Here is a 19,304-nt window from a genome sequence, read left to right as displayed (position 1 = left end):
TTACTCAAAAAAAATAAATTATATATATATAGTGCAATAATCCAGGCTAGTCACAGAGAGTTACTATATATCCCCCTGGCTAGACATGTGGGTTTAAGCACTCATGCAAATCAGGCAGTGAGGGAACTTGAATCTGGGTCTTGCAGGTGCTGTTTTCTTGGCCAATCTTATTTTCTTTATTGGCCAATGGATTTACTGGAAAGCTAGAAGAGGTCTTGATTTTGTTATGAATAAAATGAAATTGCAAAATCTGGAAATTATCTCTGCAGTAGAATAACAATTTTCCTTCTTGCCTGAATGTGTATGAAGTTTAGATGATTGTGCTCAGCCCTTGCAATTCACACAAAGATCTTTTGACCATTTCTCCTAATAAAGCTGAAATTTATACTTCAGTTGTAGCTTAAGTTGCAATACCCTGATTCTTAGAGATGTGCTGGTCATTCTTTAGAGCTGATTCTAAAATCTCCTGCCAGATGGCTTGGATTGAAATATATTTTGCTGTGGGTGATTTTTGATTCATCCTTTTTAACTTGAACTTGCTCTTAAACAATGCCATGAATCAGCCCCAATGGAGGAGGTGATGAGTGGATGCATGAGTAACTATGAATCATTATGATAAACAGAAATACTAAGAATACCTGCTTAAGTTCATTGCAATATTCTCTGGTACCTGGTAATCTATTTGTTTTGTCCTTGAGTCTGATTTGCCTTTGCATATCCCCAGCAGAGAGCACAAGGTGGTCACATCTTTGTTGTGAGTGCACAGTGCAACCATGCAGGGTGCAATAAAAGGAGGCACATGCTGTAGCCAGATTTTGGAAAGGAAGCAAGTCCCAAGTTCTTTACCTACCCATTGTTTTACTTTCAGTAGCACAAGCTGAAAAAAAAGGCAGAATATGAACAGTGCAGAGATTTCTAGGATGCCCCCAGAGAGAAAAGCCCTTTCCCTCACTTTGTCCTTCCTATGAGGCAGAAGTACATTTGTCTCTAGCATGGCCATAGCCTGGCAGGGCGTGTTCTGTACGCTTTCCATTTCCAGGCTGGGATCCCAGCCTGCTTCCAGCTCCTTAGTGTACATATTCTATTGAGGATGACCTGAGCTGTGGTGTGAGATAACTTAGTACTTGCAGTTTTGTTAAGAAGTGAATATCTTGAAATGATGACTGGAACTTCCAAAATATCTCCTGGCAGATGGTCATACTTAAGTCCATATCAAGAAGTTAAATTGGTCTGCCTCTGTTCTTCTGGTGAGCTCTAGCCTGAGGCACACTTCTGCTTAGCATGGGCTTGCCTGTAACAGGCTTTTATAATAGGCAGATCTGCTTCTTGTGAGTGGGCTTGAATCCTGGCTTCATGGCCATGTACAAAGAGCCTTCATATCCTCCTTACTTTAACCTGCATTTTCCACTGCTCTCTCCTGCTGCTTACCTACCCCATACCATGCGACTACCTGCACATCAGGCTTTAGACAGCTTCTAGAAGCTCCTTAAGGCGACTTTCTCACACACTGCTGTTGCTCATATTGTTCTGTTTTTCTCCCTAAAAGACTGCCAGAGTGTCGCCACGGAGTTTCGAGACAAGATGGATGATTTCAAACAATACGTGCCCTTAATTCAAGGGCTGCGCAATCCTGGGATGAGGCCTCGGCACTGGGAGATGCTGTCAAACCTGGTTAAGACTAATGTCGAGCTGGAACCCAGCATGACATTTGGTCACTGTTTGGAACTGAACCTGCAGGACCACATGGAGAGTGTTCTCAAAGTAGCTGAGACAGCCAGCAAGGAATATGCCATTGAAAATGTGAGAAGAGAGGGCTTGCTGTGTCTTTGCTTGCTTCTCAAATAGGTTTCTGTTGAACAGGCAGTCATTGCCTTGGGTGATGTTCCTGTTGTCCCAGAGCATTAGACACATTCTGCAGCACAAGTTAAAAGGTTGCTGTCCTTACAGAAGGGACCAATGGCCACACAACTGGGTTCACACAGTAGAAGAATTTATTCTGGTACAGACAGACAATTTCAGTTGTGGCATTAATAGCCCTGCCTTGTGGTTATGCCTTATGCTTGGGTCTCCCTCCTCACTGTGGGATTAGTGACTGGTTAAGTTAAAATAAAATGCTTGTTTGCACTCTGCCATTCAAATGTTATGTCAGGGGGATTAGCTGTGACTGGAAACAGAGATGGCAAATCCTTTAAACCAGTGAATGTGCAGGGAAACCTTTCTAGCTCTGGAGATTCATGGAATAGATGGTCTTTCAGCTTCAGTTCATCAGTTCAGATGTGATCTAAGATGGTCTTGACCTTCTGGCAGCTCTTGTTCTCTGAAATCTCAGGCAAGTTCCCAATGGATAGTTCCCCTTTTGTCAAAGTTGTCATTAATAAGCCCTTTGCTGGCAGCCTCTGTGCATCTAGAGCATTAACAGGCCTGGAGGTGAAATTGCCATTTTTTCCCCTGAAGGTGTATGTTTCAGCACTGGTGTTGAGGTGTTGAGCCTGTGGGTAATGCAGAGGAAATGTGTTGCTGCTGACTGTGTCATGCATAGAATACATAGCTGCAGTTTCCAGTGGAATCCAAAATCTGTCCTTTTCTAGAGAGTGGCATTAAGAGTTGTGGAAGCTGGGATAACCGTTTGCACAGGTTATATATGAAATTAAATTGCTTGTCCCTCTGTTTCAGGCACTCAACAAGATTGAGAATGAATGGAAATCTGTTTCATTTGTTGTGGTGCTTTACAAAAACACAAAGACCTATATTCTGAAAAGCACTGATGATATTTCTCAGCTCTTAGATGATCATATTGTCCTGGTTCAGAGCATGTCTTTCTCACCCTTCAAGAAACCTTTTGAGGAAAGGATGAACCTGTGGGAAACTAAGCTGAAGATGACACAGGTATTGGTTTTTACCCACACACGTGTGGTGAAGGCAGGCAGCTGGGCTGTGCACTGTGGACACTGTGCAGTTGCTGCTGGAAACTGGAAGGGCAATTATCAAGAGAGTATCAGTCTTTAGGGAAGAATAGGGCCTGTGAAAGCCCTCTGACTCTAGGGAAGTAATACAGCCCTTTTGCTGCCTATTGCAACACGTTGTGGTGGGGCCAGAACTCACCTATTGCTGTGAATAGTGCTACTGGTCTCTCTAATCATACTGTACTAAGTGAACCTCACAGATTCTTACAGACCCTGTGAAATCCATGCTAATCATCCACATCTCAGTGTAGGAAAGCACATGGGAAACTGCTGTTCTAGCAGGATCTGGCAGACTGTGCCAGCACTTGCTCATCAAACCAGGAGCACCCAGCAGTACTCTGACAGCAAAAGGAGAAAAGTTCCAAAACTTTCAGAAAGGGAAGTGCTAGGAAGTTGTTAATTATTTGGAAAGGAAATTCCAGCTCCTGACCCTGTAGGTAGATTTTAGAAGTATGGAAGGCATAAGTGTAGCATCACCTCTTTTTTTTGTCTTTCTTGTTTCTTAAAACATGTTCTGGTGCACAGTTGAATGCTTTGTTGAACAGGTTCATGGCATGGTGTCCTGATATACTTTTCTTGCTTCCCACTAGGATGTCCTAGAGGAGTGGCTGAACTGTCAGCGCTCTTGGCTCTACTTGGAGCCAATCTTTAGCTCAGAGGACATCAAAAGGCAGCTCCCAGTGGAAAGCCAGCGCTACAACATCGTGGATAAGGACTGGAGGCGTGTCATGAAGAATGCTAATGCAAACCCTGAGGTATGTGCCTTGATGAAAGCCAGTGCAGATATCTCGAACACCTTGGAGCTGCACTCACACAGGGACTGTGTCTTTGAGTCACTGTTTTTATAATGGTTTGGACATGAGCAGCACTGTATTAACTGTGTGGCCTTGCCCAGGGTGTTATGCTGGGTTTCTTCTCTTGGAACTTGGCTTTTTTTTCTGGTGCCTGAACGGACAGAGCCATTCCCTGTAGTGCCTTCCACCAGATTCCTCCTTCTCAACACACAGACTCCCTGTCTCCTATGACTTGTAATCTGCAGTGGTTGTAGTCTGTAAGGTAACTCCTTTAATTCCTTCTCAAGACTGATTCTCTAAGTATTTTAGAACTATTGTTTTTACCTATTTTTGTGTCCTACTGGCAGTGCTCTTCTCTCTTCTGTTCTCCAGTCTCCACTTTCCAGGACTCCTTTACCACTTGTATTCCATAATACAAATGTTGGTATTTAGGGGAAGCTAGAAATGCTTGTCTCCATAAGGACTGTTTAGCCTCCTTACCCACAAAGCTTACACCTCTCCAGATCCCTGAGAACTCCTTCGAATGAGTCATTTAAATCCTATCACTGGGCAACCCAATTATCTCCATTGCCTTATCTCCTACATGCTCAGAATATTAATGCTTCCTCTGTTACACATTCTGTTGTAGGTGATTTCTTTGTGCCCTGATCCAGAGCTACTGGAGAAGCTGCAAAATTGTAACAAACTACTTGAACTTGTGCAGAAAGGGCTGAGTGAATATCTGGAGACAAAGAGAGCCGCATTTCCCAGGTAACCCCAAACTTCACTGGGCTAGATCGCACTCCCTATGTCAGAAAATATGAAAGGAGATGCTCACTGCAGTTCATTCTGCCAAGAAAGAGCAGAAAATACCTAGGCTTAGGATTTATTAATGGCCTGCAAACATAAGCAAAGCTGTGCCTTTCAATGCTGCCATCTCATGGGGAGAAAACAGGCACACACAAATGTGGTGATTTAAGGGCAGTCTGGTAGCATCATTGCATGTCTCTGCCTGAGGATTTATATAGAGAGGGTGGGGTAAAATTGAAACCTCCAAGTAACTTTGTCTCTTTTTCCTGAAGGAAGCCTTCTATTCTTTGATACTCATTTACACCCTTTTTGCTTGGAAATAACTGACTTGTGCAGGGGGGAGAAGTTTGTCTACAGAAGGGAGATGGCTGGATGGTGGCTGCTCATGTACACAAATACAGAGTGCAGTGAGCAGTCAAACAGTGTCTTTAGCTGTTCCCCATCGTGCCCCATCATCAGGACTTAGCCCTTGCTGCTGCACCAAACAGAGCCTCTCCTCATCCCTCTCTCTGTAGGTTCTACTTCCTTTCAGATGATGAGCTGCTGGAAATACTGTCCCAGACAAAAGACCCCACTGCTGTACAACCTCACCTCCACAAGTGCTTTGAGAACATTGCACGGGTAGGTAAAGCAAGCACAGGAGTGGCTTGGCCCACCTTTGGAAAGTTGTGTTGTGGGAGCTTGGAGGCATTCTGAGGTCTGAAGGAATGTTCACATTCTGCTGTATGGAACTGTATCTCCTGGGAGCCTGTAACTGTACAAAGGCATTGGAAGGTGCTGCCTGCCCTGAAGTGGGATTCCAGCAGCCTCACTTTAGACATTTCAAAGCAGACATCTCCCCATGAACTGGGTATCCTTAGTTGCCCCTCAGACAATGGGGGGAAATAGGCATTTTCAAAGGGTGATTTAGAGAAGTTCACTTAGATATCCATCCTAGGAGGAGAGGATTCTCCCTCTGGAGATGTGTCCATCTCACCATGAAGGCTAGGAGAAATTGCTCTGACCTAGCTTTCTACTCACAGGCGTCTTGTTAGGATGGAATCCCCCTCCTGCTGACAGCCCCAGAAGGGACAAGGACTGAACAAGCCTGAGCTGAATTAAGTTTCTGCCTTTATCCCTACTTAGGAGCTGGAGTTAACCTGGCTATTTTTCCTCTTTGTTATTCCTAATAGACTTCAGACTCCATAGCTAGTCACAGCTCGAACCACCACAATACTCAGACAGTAAAACCAATCTCCTAGTCATTAGTTTGGAAAAATAGAAAGGAAATTGAACTGGAAACCTGGTGCAAAGCCATTGGAATAAATAAGGGGACTTTCAGTGATATGCTGGGGCACGGGAGAAGCTGTTAAAATTTTACTCTTAAAACCAGGCACTGTGACATCAAGGGAAATGATTTGAATCTACAGAATTGAGCAGGAGTCAAGGGTCTGAATCCTAGACAGGCGATGAGAAATGTTCATCCTACCTATAATTTGATTTGCTTCACTCAAGTCACACCAGCAATGTGAATCTCTTGTTTTCATACAATCATTTTCCATTATTTGGAGAGGTCATTTTGCACATCCGTCGCACACTTTATTATCACTACTGGCAACCAAGTTTGGCACCAGGTTTATAATGAGCAAACACTGGTACAGGCTGGCTGTCCCTCAGGGGCAGGAAGACAGGGATAGAAAAGAAATAGTCCACTCATATCTCCTGTTGTGCTTCTTCCATTAGCTGAAATTCCAGCAAGACCTACAGATCACACACATGTACTCTGGTGAAGGAGAAGAAGTGAAGCTGTTTTCTTCCATCACTCCCACTGAGAATGTGGAGGACTGGCTGCTGGAAGTGGAGAAATCCATGAAGGCCAGTGTTCGGGACAACATAGAAAAATCAACTGCTGTTTATCCAGAGGTAAGAGTTTTATCACAGACTGGCAGGTCTCTGATGTGTTGTTTCCAGGCTTGCTATAGAAGTCACCAGAGATGGGACTGATGAACCTGAGGTGTATTCTATGAGAATATTCTATTCTATTCAACTTTCAAAATACAGCCTTTAATACAGCTGTGTGCCTGTAAGTGTGGAACGGGCAACTGGGCAAGAATGCAAATCCTGCATACTCCCTCACAGCTTTCCTACAGTATAGAACAACCCTGTATGAATCCATATCTGTTCATCTCTCCAGACTAATTCCTCTTTGTAAGGATCTTTTCCTTCAGCTCTCATGTCTCACACAGTGTGCTGTGCTAGGGGTTGGTAAAATTAATCAAGGCACATGAACTGTAGGTTTCACTGCATAGGGGATGCATCTTGGCTCTGGTTTCTGGATAAAAGCTATGCTGGTGTAAAATTGAAATTTCTAATCTAGGTAGGGAGAAAGACTGGAAAATAAAGAGACCTCCGATATTTCTATTACTTTTTCTTATTCAGACTGAAAATGTGAACGTAGGAAAGTTAGAATAGGCCAGAGGAGAGGAGAAATTCTTTTGGGTCTCACAGATTGCTGCTCTTCACCTGCTGCTGGCTACTTCTAACTGGTTTACTGCAAGTAGTATAGTGGAGAGAAGGTACCTGCTGTACCCAGTGCCTGAAGACAATTTCTTCACAGCAACTGGAGGGGAAAGAAAAGCAAAGCCTCTTACACAAGAATTCAGTGCTGATTTCTTAATCATACATCTCAGACCAAGAGAACATAGAAATAAATAAATAAATGCCTTACCACCTTTTTTTCCCCCTTTCTCACACCTATTTTTTATACTTTAAGACTCCACGTACCAGATGGGTCTTGGAATGGCCTGGCCAAGTGGTCATTGCTGGCTGCCAGATTTTCTGGACAAAGGAGGTGTCTGAAGCTCTGGAAGCTGGAGATTTGTCCAGCAGACTTTACCCACAGCTGAGTGCTCAGGTATGAAAATGAATGTAAGAGAGATTTTGCCAGATGGAGACTTTTCAATCATCAGGCCTCAGACAAGTTATAAATATAGCCAGGACAATACTGTTGGGGAAACAGAGACATGGTTTTGCATAGCAAAACAGGTGATAAAACAGGTTGTCTTCTTAATTATTAGGGTATTTGTCATAATAAACCTCAAATAATATACAGGATTGATAATATGATCACCACCTGAACACTCTAACAAGGTGAAAGATAACTTCTCTAGGGTTACCCAAGAAAATCAAAGGTGAAGAACTGAAGTGATGGACAGTAAACTGCATCGTTCATATCAGTTCTGTGCATCTAATCACACCTAATACCTGAGAGTTATTAGCTTTGGACTTCATGGTGGCTCTAACTCTTTCTTTCCACCTGAACATGGTAGTAGTGTAGGCAAAACTCAGCTCTGAGCCAGCCTTGGGTAGTATTTGCTTTCTGAGCAATCATTTGTACTTCTGACAAGAGAAGAGGCAGAAGTTGCCTGAGCACAGCATATAATCTGAGATTTAGCATGCCCTGAGTTTGATTGCATTGTGTTGGGACAGAGTAGATTGCTTCAGGGTACTTTCCTTTTGCTCCCCAGCTGGGAGATTTGGTGGCTCTGGTCCGTGGGAGGCTGTCCAAGATGCAGAGAGCAGTGCTGTCAGCTCTTATTGTGATTGAGGTCCATGCCAAGGATGTTGCAGCAAAGCTGATTGAGGAGAATGTAACAAGCATGAACGACTTTGAGTGGATCTCCCAGCTCAGGTTAGAGAGCTGTTGAACCTCACCTTCCCAGATCCTGTGAGAACTCCTGTCCACCCTGTTGTGTTACTTTATCATTTCTGCTCTCAAGAGGGAAATCCCGTGACATACAGGTCTCCAAACCTGCAGGCTGTAATCTTGTGAGCTGCTGTGTTTTCTGCCAGACAGTGTTTATCTTTCTGATGTCATGTTCACTCATCATTAGATACTACTGGACAAGGGGAGACCTGTACATCAGAGCAGTCAATGCTGAGTTTATCTATGGCTATGAGTACCTGGGGAACACTGGCCGTCTGGTTATCACACCCCTCACTGACAGGTAAAGTCATTGTTTTCTGCGTAATAAATGTACCTCTTTTCTCCTTTTTTTTTTTTTCTTTTTCTTCTGGATGAACTGGATTAAACCAAGGATCTGACCATGCAGGTCCTGTATCTCAATGGATGATGTAAATAGAATCCATTTGTACAGTAAAGGACTGCTTGAGACAAGTGCACAGGAGCACCCTGGCATGGACTGCTACTGTATTCCTGGTGATCAGTGCTCAGACTGATTGCTTTCACTCTCCTAATTCTTAATGTAGCACTCTCATATAAAATGCCCACCTGATAGCTAAGAAGCTCTTCTAGAAACCAGAAGGTAGCAGCTAGTACTCTAGAATATGCAGCAGAAATAATAGTTTTACCCTTTTGTAACTGTCCTTTTTCTGTGGAATGAATTTGTAGCCAGTGGCAGAAGGATTTATCCATGCAGGCCTCCATGAATACTAATCAAGGCCACATAGCTCTAACTCCTTTGCAGAATGCTGCATATCTAAGCAGTTTTGTAGAATAATGAATGATGGATTCCTCCTTGTCTCCAGCTGGATAGATCATGTGTCTCCTTGCTGAAATCAGTAGTACAAATGCTTTTTTTTCATCATCTGGTCTCTTCTTTGTTGTAGGTGTTATCTGACACTTACAGGAGCTCTGCACCTGAAATTTGGAGGAGCACCTGCAGGACCAGCAGGAACAGGCAAAACAGAAACAACAAAAGACCTGGGCAAAGCACTGGCAATCCAAACTGTAGTGTTCAACTGCTCTGACCAACTCGACTTTATGGCAATGGGCAAGTTTTTTAAGGGACTAGCCAGGTACAGTGAAATGCTGACTGTCATTATTGAGGGATGCTGCACACTGGGAATTGGTGGCTATATTTCATAGCAACCCAAAAGAACAAGCAAAGCCCTAGCAAGGGGGTTACTGAGTTCCAGAAAGAGCAAGGTTACAAAATTCCAGCCAGAAAGGAGGAACAGTTGATCCAATTAAAAAAACAAGAGATAAAAGGAGATTCTTGTTCATTTAAGGCAAAATTAAAATGCTTTGCGCTAATCCACAATGCACTAATCCACCTGTGCAAATGTTTGCAGCTTTGGCCTTTATTTTAATATCATCCATGTTGGACTGAGATTCAGCCCACAAGCTGCTTAATCTTAAGAAGAAGAATCTGCTGAGAGTATTCAAAATTGAGCAGCCAAGAGAGACTGCTCTAAGCCCTGAGGGATCCTCTCAGAGAGGCTTCTCTCTTCTCTACATTTCAAACAGAGCTGGTCCAATTAGTCTGTTGCACACTGGTGAATCTGAATTAGTTACTCCAACAAAGGCTGATACTCTTTTCTCAGATGTTTTCTTTGTAAGTAATTTAAATTCATTCTTAAGCCATGCCTTGTGGGAAGATCACCTTCCTCATATGCATGCTTCCAGCTTTATATAGAGTTTTCCATTTCTGAAAAATGGGCTTAAGCATTGTCTAAACTGTATCTGCTACACTTACAGCTCAGGTACAAACCAGGAATTCAACATGACACCTCTTTAAAACTCAAACCTATAACATGGGGAATGTGTCCCAAGCTCTGGGATCAGATACTGCCATGGGCACTCATCACATGGCCTGGGATGCACAGTCAGGGTGTCCACTGAACCAGGACACAGTGACTGTGTCACTGTTTGCCATGGGACATCAGGGCCCTTTTATGTTCATTTCTAGTCTCTGTTATGCCTATCCAATATGTGGGTATATAACTGTAAATCTAGCTGAACTTTTGACTGCAAGTTTGCTCCTGTGTGGTGTTCCTGACTCTTTTCATTCTTCCTTCCTTGCCCAGCTCTGGTGCCTGGGCTTGCTTTGATGAGTTCAACCGCATCGATATTGAGGTGCTGTCTGTGGTGGCCCAGCAGATTACAACCATCCAGAAAGCACAGCAGCAGAGGGTATGTAAGGAACGTGTGGATACAAAGGCAGGCAAAAAAAAGCTAGTTCAAGCAAATCTTTGTCTCCACACACACCTTCAAGCTTCACTTCTCAGGGGCAACTTGAACAGACATCATTGAGGAGAGGTTTGAACAATGTCCTAACTGTGACACAACAATATCAGTCCGTTACAGTCAACATCCTCAGGGGAATTTTTAACTTCACCCTAGTCTGTGCTGCCAGAGTTGCCCACACTCTCACAGCCTGAAGTACCTCTCAGCTTGAGCTGTAGTGCCAGCAGACTTTGGTGTGGGAGACACTCTGATGCAGATCCACTCAGCTGATCAAAATTGGAGCTGTGATAAAGGCAGTCACTGTTCTGACATGAGTTGCTCAGCACCAAATTTGTCTAAATGTGTTAACCAAGCTTTGGTGGATTCACAAAACCCAGTGTGTGCAGAAAAACACATATTTATGCAGAGTTGCATTGTAAAGTGAATTGTTGTGAGTTGTTTGGCTTTAACAGAGATTCAGCTGTCAGCCAGTCTAGCAGCCAGCCTCTGCTTTGTTCTCTGGAGGCCCAGAAGGGTTAAGACCTGAATCTCCTTGACTTTGGCTTGGAATTAGAAACTTGCTCTCCGTAAATTCTTCTGCATTACTTTATCCCCCATCTGAAATTACTACCTACACAGCTTTAAAAAGGATTTAGGTTTCTCTTTGCCCTCTTTGCCATGAATTAATTCAGGTCTGATCTCTAGTGCAAAATAAATGGAAAGATGTTTGTTTACAGCTGAAAGGATAGAAGTCTGTTCAAGAGTTTTTAAAAAAAATAAAATTAACCTATCAGTAAATCTTTCACAAACCCAGTCTTTTATACAGGGAAAAATATTGCTGGTAATAGTGGGTTCCTGCAGTGGGACCAGATTGAGTCACTACTGTTGTGGGCAGCTGTGTGTGTTTGTGCTTTATAATTTAACAACTACAAGCTATTGTTTTCCTCTTGGAAGGTTCTGCTACATTATTTAGTTTGCAGGTCAGGCTCTTTTCTTTGAGGATGATCATATTTTTAATTTTCCAGGTGGAAACCTTCATATTTGAAGGCACAGAGATCCCACTGGTCCCATCCTGTGCAGTCTTCATCACAATGAACCCAGGGTATGCTGGGCGCACTGAACTGCCTGATAATCTGAAGGTAAGGAGGGCAGGCTGCACAGACAGAAAGAAGAGGGGTAATAAAGGTGCTGGATGCTACCTGAACCCAGCAATTGTCCATGACAAGAGTTAGGGTGTGATGCTTTTGGAGAGTCTCCAGGATGACTTTGAGATTTGAACCATGTGTGTAAGGAAATGGCACCGTTCAGACTGCAGTCTGCAGAGATGCTACAGAGACAGCTGCACACTCATGTTGTGTCTCCTAATCAGTCTGAAATGGATACTCAGCCTTTTCAGTGTGCTGGGAAAAAACAGCAAGAAACAACAGTGTTTTGGACATTGTGTTGGATCTCTATGTTTCAGGCTCTCTTTCGTCCTGTGGCTATGATGGTCCCAGATTACTCCATGATTGCTGAGATCTCACTCTACTCCTTTGGGTTTAATGAAGCCAAAATCCTTGCAAAGAAGATCACCACAACATTCAAACTATTGTCAGAACAGCTCAGCTCCCAGGTAGATGCCTTAATGTCCATGAATTTAAATGTCTTTTAAATTTGAGACTTTCTCAGCCTAGGCGTGAAGTACCTGGATAGTTTTCTTGGTGCCTTGTGATCGCATATCTCAGAAAGGTCACTACACCCATTCTTCATCTTCCTTCTTTCTTTCTAATTCTCATGTCTGCTCCTGTGGCTGAACTTGGATTCACCTTAAATCCTTTTTAGGATTAGAGTGGCAGGACAGTTGAGCCAATCAACCCTGCCTGCTTTTCCTTCCATCTAGGATTTTTCATTGTGCACTTATTCTCATCTTCCTCATTCACAGACTGTACAGCTGAGGTTTAGTTAGTTGTTTGAAGGATACTGAGAATATACTTGGATGAAGGAGAAATTGTTCTGAAGACATAACTGTCTCACTTTTCTCACCTGCTGAGTGCATGCCTAAGTTTACTTTTTTAGGTGGTGTTCCTCTATCTGATGACATTGCTTCCTCTGTGCCTTTTTCAGGACCACTATGACTTTGGGATGAGAGCTGTGAAGACTGTCATCTCAACAGCTGGCAATCTCAAAAGAGAGAATCCTGATATGGATGAGGTAAATGTGCTTGTACTTCATATTGCCCATAGACATGTGGGGCCTTTTCTGCAGCCTCATACAAGAGGAAAAATCTCTGGAGTCCTGAGTTCTTAAATCCTTGCAGGAGCTGATCTGCCTGCGAGCTATTAGGGATGCCAACGTACCCAAATTCCTGCAGGATGACCTCAAGCTCTTCAATGGTATTGTCTCAGATTTATTTCCAAATATTAAAGAATCACCTGTTGATTATGGCATCCTGGAAGAAGCCATCCGCAAATCCTGCATCCAGGCAAATCTGAAGGATGTTGATGGTGAGGGGAAAATCTCTACACAAGCTCCCTCTGGACCTGGGCTTTTAGTCCAGCATGCTTCCCTAGGAAAGAGATGTGTTCCCAGACCCACTCTGCATCATCTTCCTGTACAGGTTTTGTGACTAAATGCATCCAACTGTATGAGACCACCGTGGTTCGTCACGGCCTGATGCTGGTGGGACCAACAGGTTCTGGGAAGACAAAGGTATGGGTGAGACCCCAGTAAACCATCACCTGCCTAGTGGTGCAGAGGTTAAGTTTCATAGAAGACCCATACTGGCATTTGAAGCTTCTCTCAGATAGAAGTCAGGGCACAAAGATATTACCTGTTAGTAAGAAATTATAGCCATGGGGAGGTACATTACTGGTTCACTTTTCAGCTGTGAGATAAGACTGAGGCTTATTAGTTCTGTTGCAGATTTCTAAGGCTGAGACATACTTTGACCTCTCTAGGTGCTTGAGGCCTCTTGTACAGATCTAAGTCCCTCCTCCCCTGCATACAGAGTGCTTAATTTCTGTGCTTGTATTTCAGCCAGGCATCTCCATACTATGATACAACTCTTCACTATGTTTTCTCACTGCATTTGAATGCAGTTGCTGTGAAAGCAAGTGGCTTTGTCATTTTGGAGCCATGGCAGTTAACTCTCTGGCTGTCCTGCTTTTGCAGAGTTATGAAGTCCTGGCAGCTGCAATGACATCACTGAAAGGTCAGCCTGCAGCCAGTGGTGGGAATTACGAAGCAGTCCGCTACTTTGTACTGAATCCCAAATCCATCACAATGGGCCAGCTTTATGGAGAGTTCAACTTGCTAACGCATGAATGGTAAAGTACAAAACCTTCTTTCCTTTCTTCCAGACAGAAAATACTTCTCTGGTCTTGAGCATCTTCTCTTCAAGGCTGAGAACCGTTTGGGGTGGTGGCATAAAACCAGAAGCGATCAAGTCCTTATCCCCACCAAGCTACAATAGCCAGTCACGGCGATTTAAGCTGACATCCCTCATTGTGCTCTTGGCCTGTCTGCCAGCACATGCCCAGACAGTTCCTGCAGCTCAGCTCGCAGCATTAACTGCAGAACAATAATTCAATAGCTTTGGAGCACATGCCCCTGCTCCTAAGATACAGCAGCTTAAAAACACTTGCTTTGCTTCTGAAGAAAAGTGACCTCAGTACTGCGCACTTGAATTGTTCTGTATAAATACTCTGGTATCCTTGAGTGATGAGGAGTGACTTTGAGGCGTAAAGAGGAATTTCATTCCCGTTGCCAGGGCTGCTTCTTGCTTACATGGTTTGAAACAAGAACCAATAGCCCACTTTCCCTCTTTATAGCTGGGTTCTACTGCTTATGTTTCTATATGTGACCTAAGGTTGACTTTGCAGCTCACTTTATCCATAAGCTAGGATGTGAGAAGCAATGTGAATCTCCCTTTGGCCCTGTCAGCCAGCACTTGTTTCAGGGCAAAGCTAAAGACTGTGTTATGTAAAATTAGGGAAACTAAACATATGTGAAGCTAACTACCTCTAGGAAAAGTGCAAGCCAGCAAACATTGCTGATGTGGTGACCAGAGTTTCCCAGCTTAGGATCTCATACATATTTACTGAAGGACATTTTATAGGAGCTCCAATTAAGCTCAACAGTTTATTTATGGTGTGACTATACATGGGCATGTCAACATGACAAAAAGAAAAATACAGCAGCTGTGTAAAATATATTTACAGATAAATCCATCTGCTTTAATCAGCTGAGCTTTAGAACAGACTGTTTTCTGTTGATCTCAGTAACAATACCCTGGAATTCATTAGTACTATAAAAATAACAAATAATTATTTAATAGCAGGAGTAGAGTCCAGGGTCTGAATGGAAACTGTGCTCCAGTTTCCATGTACAGATTAAATTCTTGCTGTCAACAGCCAGCATTCCTTGTGTCTGCTCTCCTGGTCACCAGCTCCAGCACCACCCGGGTTCACAGGTAGCTCAGGATGGGAAATTTCAGTTATAAAGATGGTAAGGTCATGCTCTTTAGCCTGGATTTGTCCTTGTAACCTTGAGAAAAAAAGAGGCACCTCCAGAAAGCAGATAATCTGCTTGTGACCTTAACTGAATGCTAGCAAGGCATCTTTATTCTTCTCTGAGGACAGAGGTGTTAAGAGAAGCTTGACATCTTAAATGACACGAATACCAGACCCTGCTGCCCAAAGAAATAGTTTTGTGCTGTCTCTCAGGCTGAGATGTGTCTCAGTTAACAAAAAGAAAGAGCTTTTTGCAGCTCATGGATGAGGGAGACACATGAAGATAGCATTTTGTGGTGGGAACTTTGCCATTTATTTCAGCAAAGCCAGAATGGGCCAAGCCCTGCCTTCCTCCTGCCTTTCAGGACAGACGGGATCTTTTCCACACTCATGCGTCGGGGAACTGTGGCCGCTGACTCCAGCAGGAAGTGGTACATGTTTGATGGGCCAGTGGACGCTTTGTGGATTGAGAACATGAACACAGTACTTGATGACAATAAGAAGCTGTGCCTCAGCTCAGGGGAAATCATCAAGATGACAGAAGTAACTCATCCCTCCCACTTCTGCTGCCTGTTATCTGTACTCCTTCCTCCCCGCACTGAAATATGTATCAAAACTGAGCAGGTCCATATCCTTTCTTTTCTTTTATCATTTTCAGGGCATGACCATGATGTTTGAAGTCCAGGATTTGGCTGTTGCTTCCCCTGCCACAGTCTCCCGCTGTGGCATGGTTTACCTGGAACCCAGCATTTTGGGGCTGGACCCCTTTGTTCAATGCTGGCTGAAAAGTATGCCAGAAGTCATGCAACGCTTCTCACAGCAGCTGGCAATTCTCTTCAAGAAATTCCTCCAGGTGAGCTACTATTCTGTTCCTGCCTTTCCATGTCACCTTGAATATCAACCAGCCCAGACTTGTCAAGGCCTGGATTTAAATGGCATTATGGGAACACTTCCTACCAGCATAATATCTATAATGGAAACTTCTCTATGAATATTGTGGCTTTAATAGAGGTTACTCACTGGTCTCTGTAGATATGACTAAGTCTTACTGGTCTTTATAGTTGGTTTGATTTAATTTTGAAATTATCTTCTGGACAAAACCATCCCTAGTGTAATTCCATAGCTTAGAGTGGAGTACCTCCAGGAAGAAGGTTGTACAAACAAGTCTTTTTATTTCTACTCTGCTGATAAGCCATTATTTTAATGAAGAACCTGGAGCTACAAAGGAAAGCTCTGAAGGGAGCAAACCATTTAACAGCAGTGATAGCACAAGATGCATGTAACTGTTGCACAGAACCAAAAGGAAGGCCCAGAAGTTTCCTGGCATTAAGACTGAACCTAGAGGTTAGTCTTGCTTTTCTCCAGTAAGAATGGTGGTACTTGGGATGCAGTTGGAAATGGCAGCATTCTCACTCATGCTCTCCCTGCTAAACATAGCATGATAGAGGTGAAAAAGAAGGTAAAACCAAAGACAACTGTGCTGGATGGTGACTCTGAGCTGTCTTTTCAGGAGGCCATCAACTTTATACGAGACTCTGTGAAGGAGGTAATTACTTCTACAGATGGTAACCTCACAATGAGCCTCCTGGTGCTGATGGAATGTTTGTATCAGCCTTTCGTTCCCATTAAGGTAGATTTTGCTGCCTCTATCACTGTTACTTGTGTGTGTAACTCTTAAGGACGCTAAGTCATGGAAAGGGTTAGTCACCAGAGAACAAGATGTTGGTACAGAAAGATCATGCTGTAGCTCATCTATGTGACAGAAGGTAATACAGCATCCAGCAAACTTGGAAGGACTATGCTCTGCCACTGAAAGAGCACAAGATAAGCTCCATGCCTACCAGGAGGGCAGAGGTTCACTTTTCTTTATAGCAGAGGGAATTGGAGAATGAGTGGAAAGCAGAGATCAGAGCTGAGCAGTGATGTACTTCAGATTGCAGGTCCTTTGAGAATTAGTATTGAAGAAGGCTGGACAATTTTCAAATTAAAAACCTAAGACTGAATTCTTCTCCCATCTCTTGTTGAGTGACATTAGTTCAGCAAAGGGAGTCTCTCAAGTACACCAATGAAACAACTAATTTTAATCCACATAATATATTAACAAGACCTGTGAAAAACTGGCTAGAAAAAACTACATAGAAGCTGAATAGAATTATGAGCAAATTAAGAAGAGTCTGGGATTTGTGTGCCTTAATTATACCTGGGAAATTTTCTTTTGCTTGTCTCTGGTTCTAAGGGATTTAAGACGATTCCCCGGGAGAAGCTTGCTCGAATGGGAGAGCTGATTGAACCTTGGTTTATATTTGCCTTGATCTGGAGTGTGGGAGCTACTGGAGATTCCCAAGGTCGTGAGGCCTTTAGCTCATGGCTCAGGAAGAAGATGGCAAAGGAAAGGGTGAGTAAAGGAGAAAAGCAGATCTTCTCTCATTATAGGGGAATTAGTAGTGAGGAATGGGGATCAGAGCTGAATGCCTGGAGGCTTTGGATGGACTTCCTGTTGGCATCTTCCTGTTGGTATGCCACTCTCTCAAAGGGACCCCTGGAGCTGGAAGTTCTGGGAGACACCTGAGCCCCCTGGCCTGTGTAGCATCCCATTAGTAAAGTCTTCCCTGTAGCCTATATCTTCCTGTGAATTCAGCTGAGTTCACCACACCTTTATTCTCACAGATCCGGTTACCCTTCCCAGAAGAAGGACTGGTTTATGACTATAAACTGGATGATGGTGGGCTTAGCAGTACTGAAGATTTGGATGAGGATATCCCTAGTGTGGTAAAATATTTCATTTTTAATTCCAAGCTGAGTCATTTAGGAGGAGGGACCAGGAAGCAACACAGTCCTACAGGATTTGGTAGGATTTTCTCATCAAGGGCAATGAAGAAAGGTCTATAGGAAGCAAACAAGAATGTTTAAAACAAAATTAAGCTTTTCATTAAATCAAGAAGGCAGTTTCTTGCCTTCAGAGTTTTGAACCAGATCTTTCAAAGCTGAGCCAAGAGCTGGTCAGTTGAGACCTGAGCATTTCTGTCAGTGCTCAGAGAAGTGAAAGGTGGCTGCTGGAGGACAGGGAGAAGCTGGGATGGATAGATGCTAGAAAGCAATGAACAACAGCAGAAGAACTATGTGCATCAGAGTCTGGAGTAGCAGCAAGGCAGATAAATATTCCATCTTTTTAACGAGAGACAGCAGTGTAGGGCAGGTCAGGGTAGTTTTGACTGACAGCCACCACACGCTGGGCTAAAAGGAATTAAAAAGGAAGGAAAATGCTTCCCCTTCCTGAAATGAAACAAAAAACCCTACATGGGTGTCAGATGCTTATCAGAAGGTGCCAGTGTGATCTCTGTGGGAAGGCCACATAGGGTGGTCAGGAATGTTGATTTTCTCCTGTATTCTCCAGCACAGCCCTGGCAGAAGCTCTGTCTCATTTGTATAGTGGCCTCTGGGAGGCTCATTTCCAGCTTCTGTCTAGCACAAGAGATCTGTATCTTGTACAAGTAGAAAACCTCCTGTGCCTCTGAGTGCATCGTGGGTGATGGCATGAAACAGGAAGACAGGAGCCCAGACAAGCCCCCTTTGGCCCTGTGTCCTGAGCAGAATTCCTATTCTTGCAGATAGCACAAGCATTCCGTCCCACTTTGATCCCCTCCTCAGAAGGGAGGGCAGGTGTGTTGCTGCTGGGGCAATGACTGCTAACTCTCTGGGCTCTGTCCCTCCCAAAAGTAAGAGTCAAACACTCCCAGCATTTCCATACAGAAAGGTAAAGGTGGTAAGACTCAACAGAGGGGCTGAAAACCTCAATTTCTCATCAGAATCAGAGCTAGTACATGGGGAGCGGTGACAGGGAAAATAGCAGAAACAGTTTTCCTTTTCTCAGAAGAGACAGATACCCCCTCTAAGCAGACTCCAATTTTTTCAGGTGCATTGGGAGGTGTGGCTGGATGCTACAGCAAAGTTCACCATGGTTCCAGACACCAACTTCTGTGATGTTATCGTGCCCACGATGAACACAGTCCGGATGGCTTATCTGCTGGAGCTGTTGCTCACCAACTATAAGCCAGTACGTGCCCAGCCTTGTCTTTGAATTTTTGATTGAACCTCTTCCTTTCCTAGTGCAGTCAGAACTTAACAACTACCTAATACTTTGAGATTATTTCCTACTTCCATGGATTTGTATTTCTCTGCTCCAAATCCGTGCTTAAGCACTAAGAGTTATCCATTGAGTCCTCAGGCACTATCCCAGCACCCCAAAGGAATATCAACTCTCAGTTGTTCAATCAAAATGCAGCAATTGCTAAATAGCCCATCACCACCCCTCTTTACCTGT

At 43.6% G+C, this 19,304-nt stretch overlaps 1 protein-coding gene across 3 annotated transcripts in view; it reads left to right on the top strand.

Annotated features, from left to right (window-relative positions):
- Positions 1–19,304, top strand: part of DNAH1 (dynein axonemal heavy chain 1) — a 75,250-nt gene that overhangs the window by 23,869 nt on the left and 32,077 nt on the right. For all 3 annotated transcript variants that reach the window (XR_004419258.1, XR_004419257.1, XM_033071245.2), the window contains exons 20-42: positions 1,547–1,800; positions 2,674–2,886; positions 3,554–3,718; positions 4,386–4,507; positions 5,062–5,167; positions 6,269–6,448; positions 7,299–7,439; positions 8,053–8,216; positions 8,419–8,532; positions 9,155–9,343; positions 10,355–10,460; positions 11,519–11,632; positions 11,956–12,105; positions 12,597–12,683; positions 12,790–12,976; positions 13,090–13,181; positions 13,644–13,798; positions 15,349–15,526; positions 15,642–15,836; positions 16,494–16,613; positions 17,220–17,378; positions 17,651–17,752; positions 18,897–19,037. Coding sequence is in view for 1 of the 3 variants with exons in the window: in XM_033071245.2 (XP_032927136.1) it covers positions 1,547–1,800; positions 2,674–2,886; positions 3,554–3,718; positions 4,386–4,507; positions 5,062–5,167; positions 6,269–6,448; positions 7,299–7,439; positions 8,053–8,216; positions 8,419–8,532; positions 9,155–9,343; positions 10,355–10,460; positions 11,519–11,632; positions 11,956–12,105; positions 12,597–12,683; positions 12,790–12,976; positions 13,090–13,181; positions 13,644–13,798; positions 15,349–15,526; positions 15,642–15,836; positions 16,494–16,613; positions 17,220–17,378; positions 17,651–17,752; positions 18,897–19,037 (3,434 nt within the window). In the remaining 2 variants the exon portion in view is untranslated. The remainder of the gene's footprint in view (positions 1–1,546; positions 1,801–2,673; positions 2,887–3,553; positions 3,719–4,385; positions 4,508–5,061; positions 5,168–6,268; positions 6,449–7,298; positions 7,440–8,052; positions 8,217–8,418; positions 8,533–9,154; positions 9,344–10,354; positions 10,461–11,518; positions 11,633–11,955; positions 12,106–12,596; positions 12,684–12,789; positions 12,977–13,089; positions 13,182–13,643; positions 13,799–15,348; positions 15,527–15,641; positions 15,837–16,493; positions 16,614–17,219; positions 17,379–17,650; positions 17,753–18,896; positions 19,038–19,304) is intronic.

This window comes from Catharus ustulatus, chromosome 13 (assembly GCF_009819885.2).
Source record: "Catharus ustulatus isolate bCatUst1 chromosome 13, bCatUst1.pri.v2, whole genome shotgun sequence".
In the NCBI taxonomy this organism is placed as follows: domain Eukaryota; kingdom Metazoa; phylum Chordata; class Aves; order Passeriformes; family Turdidae; genus Catharus; species Catharus ustulatus.
This window is presented reverse-complemented; position numbering and strand designations above follow the sequence as displayed.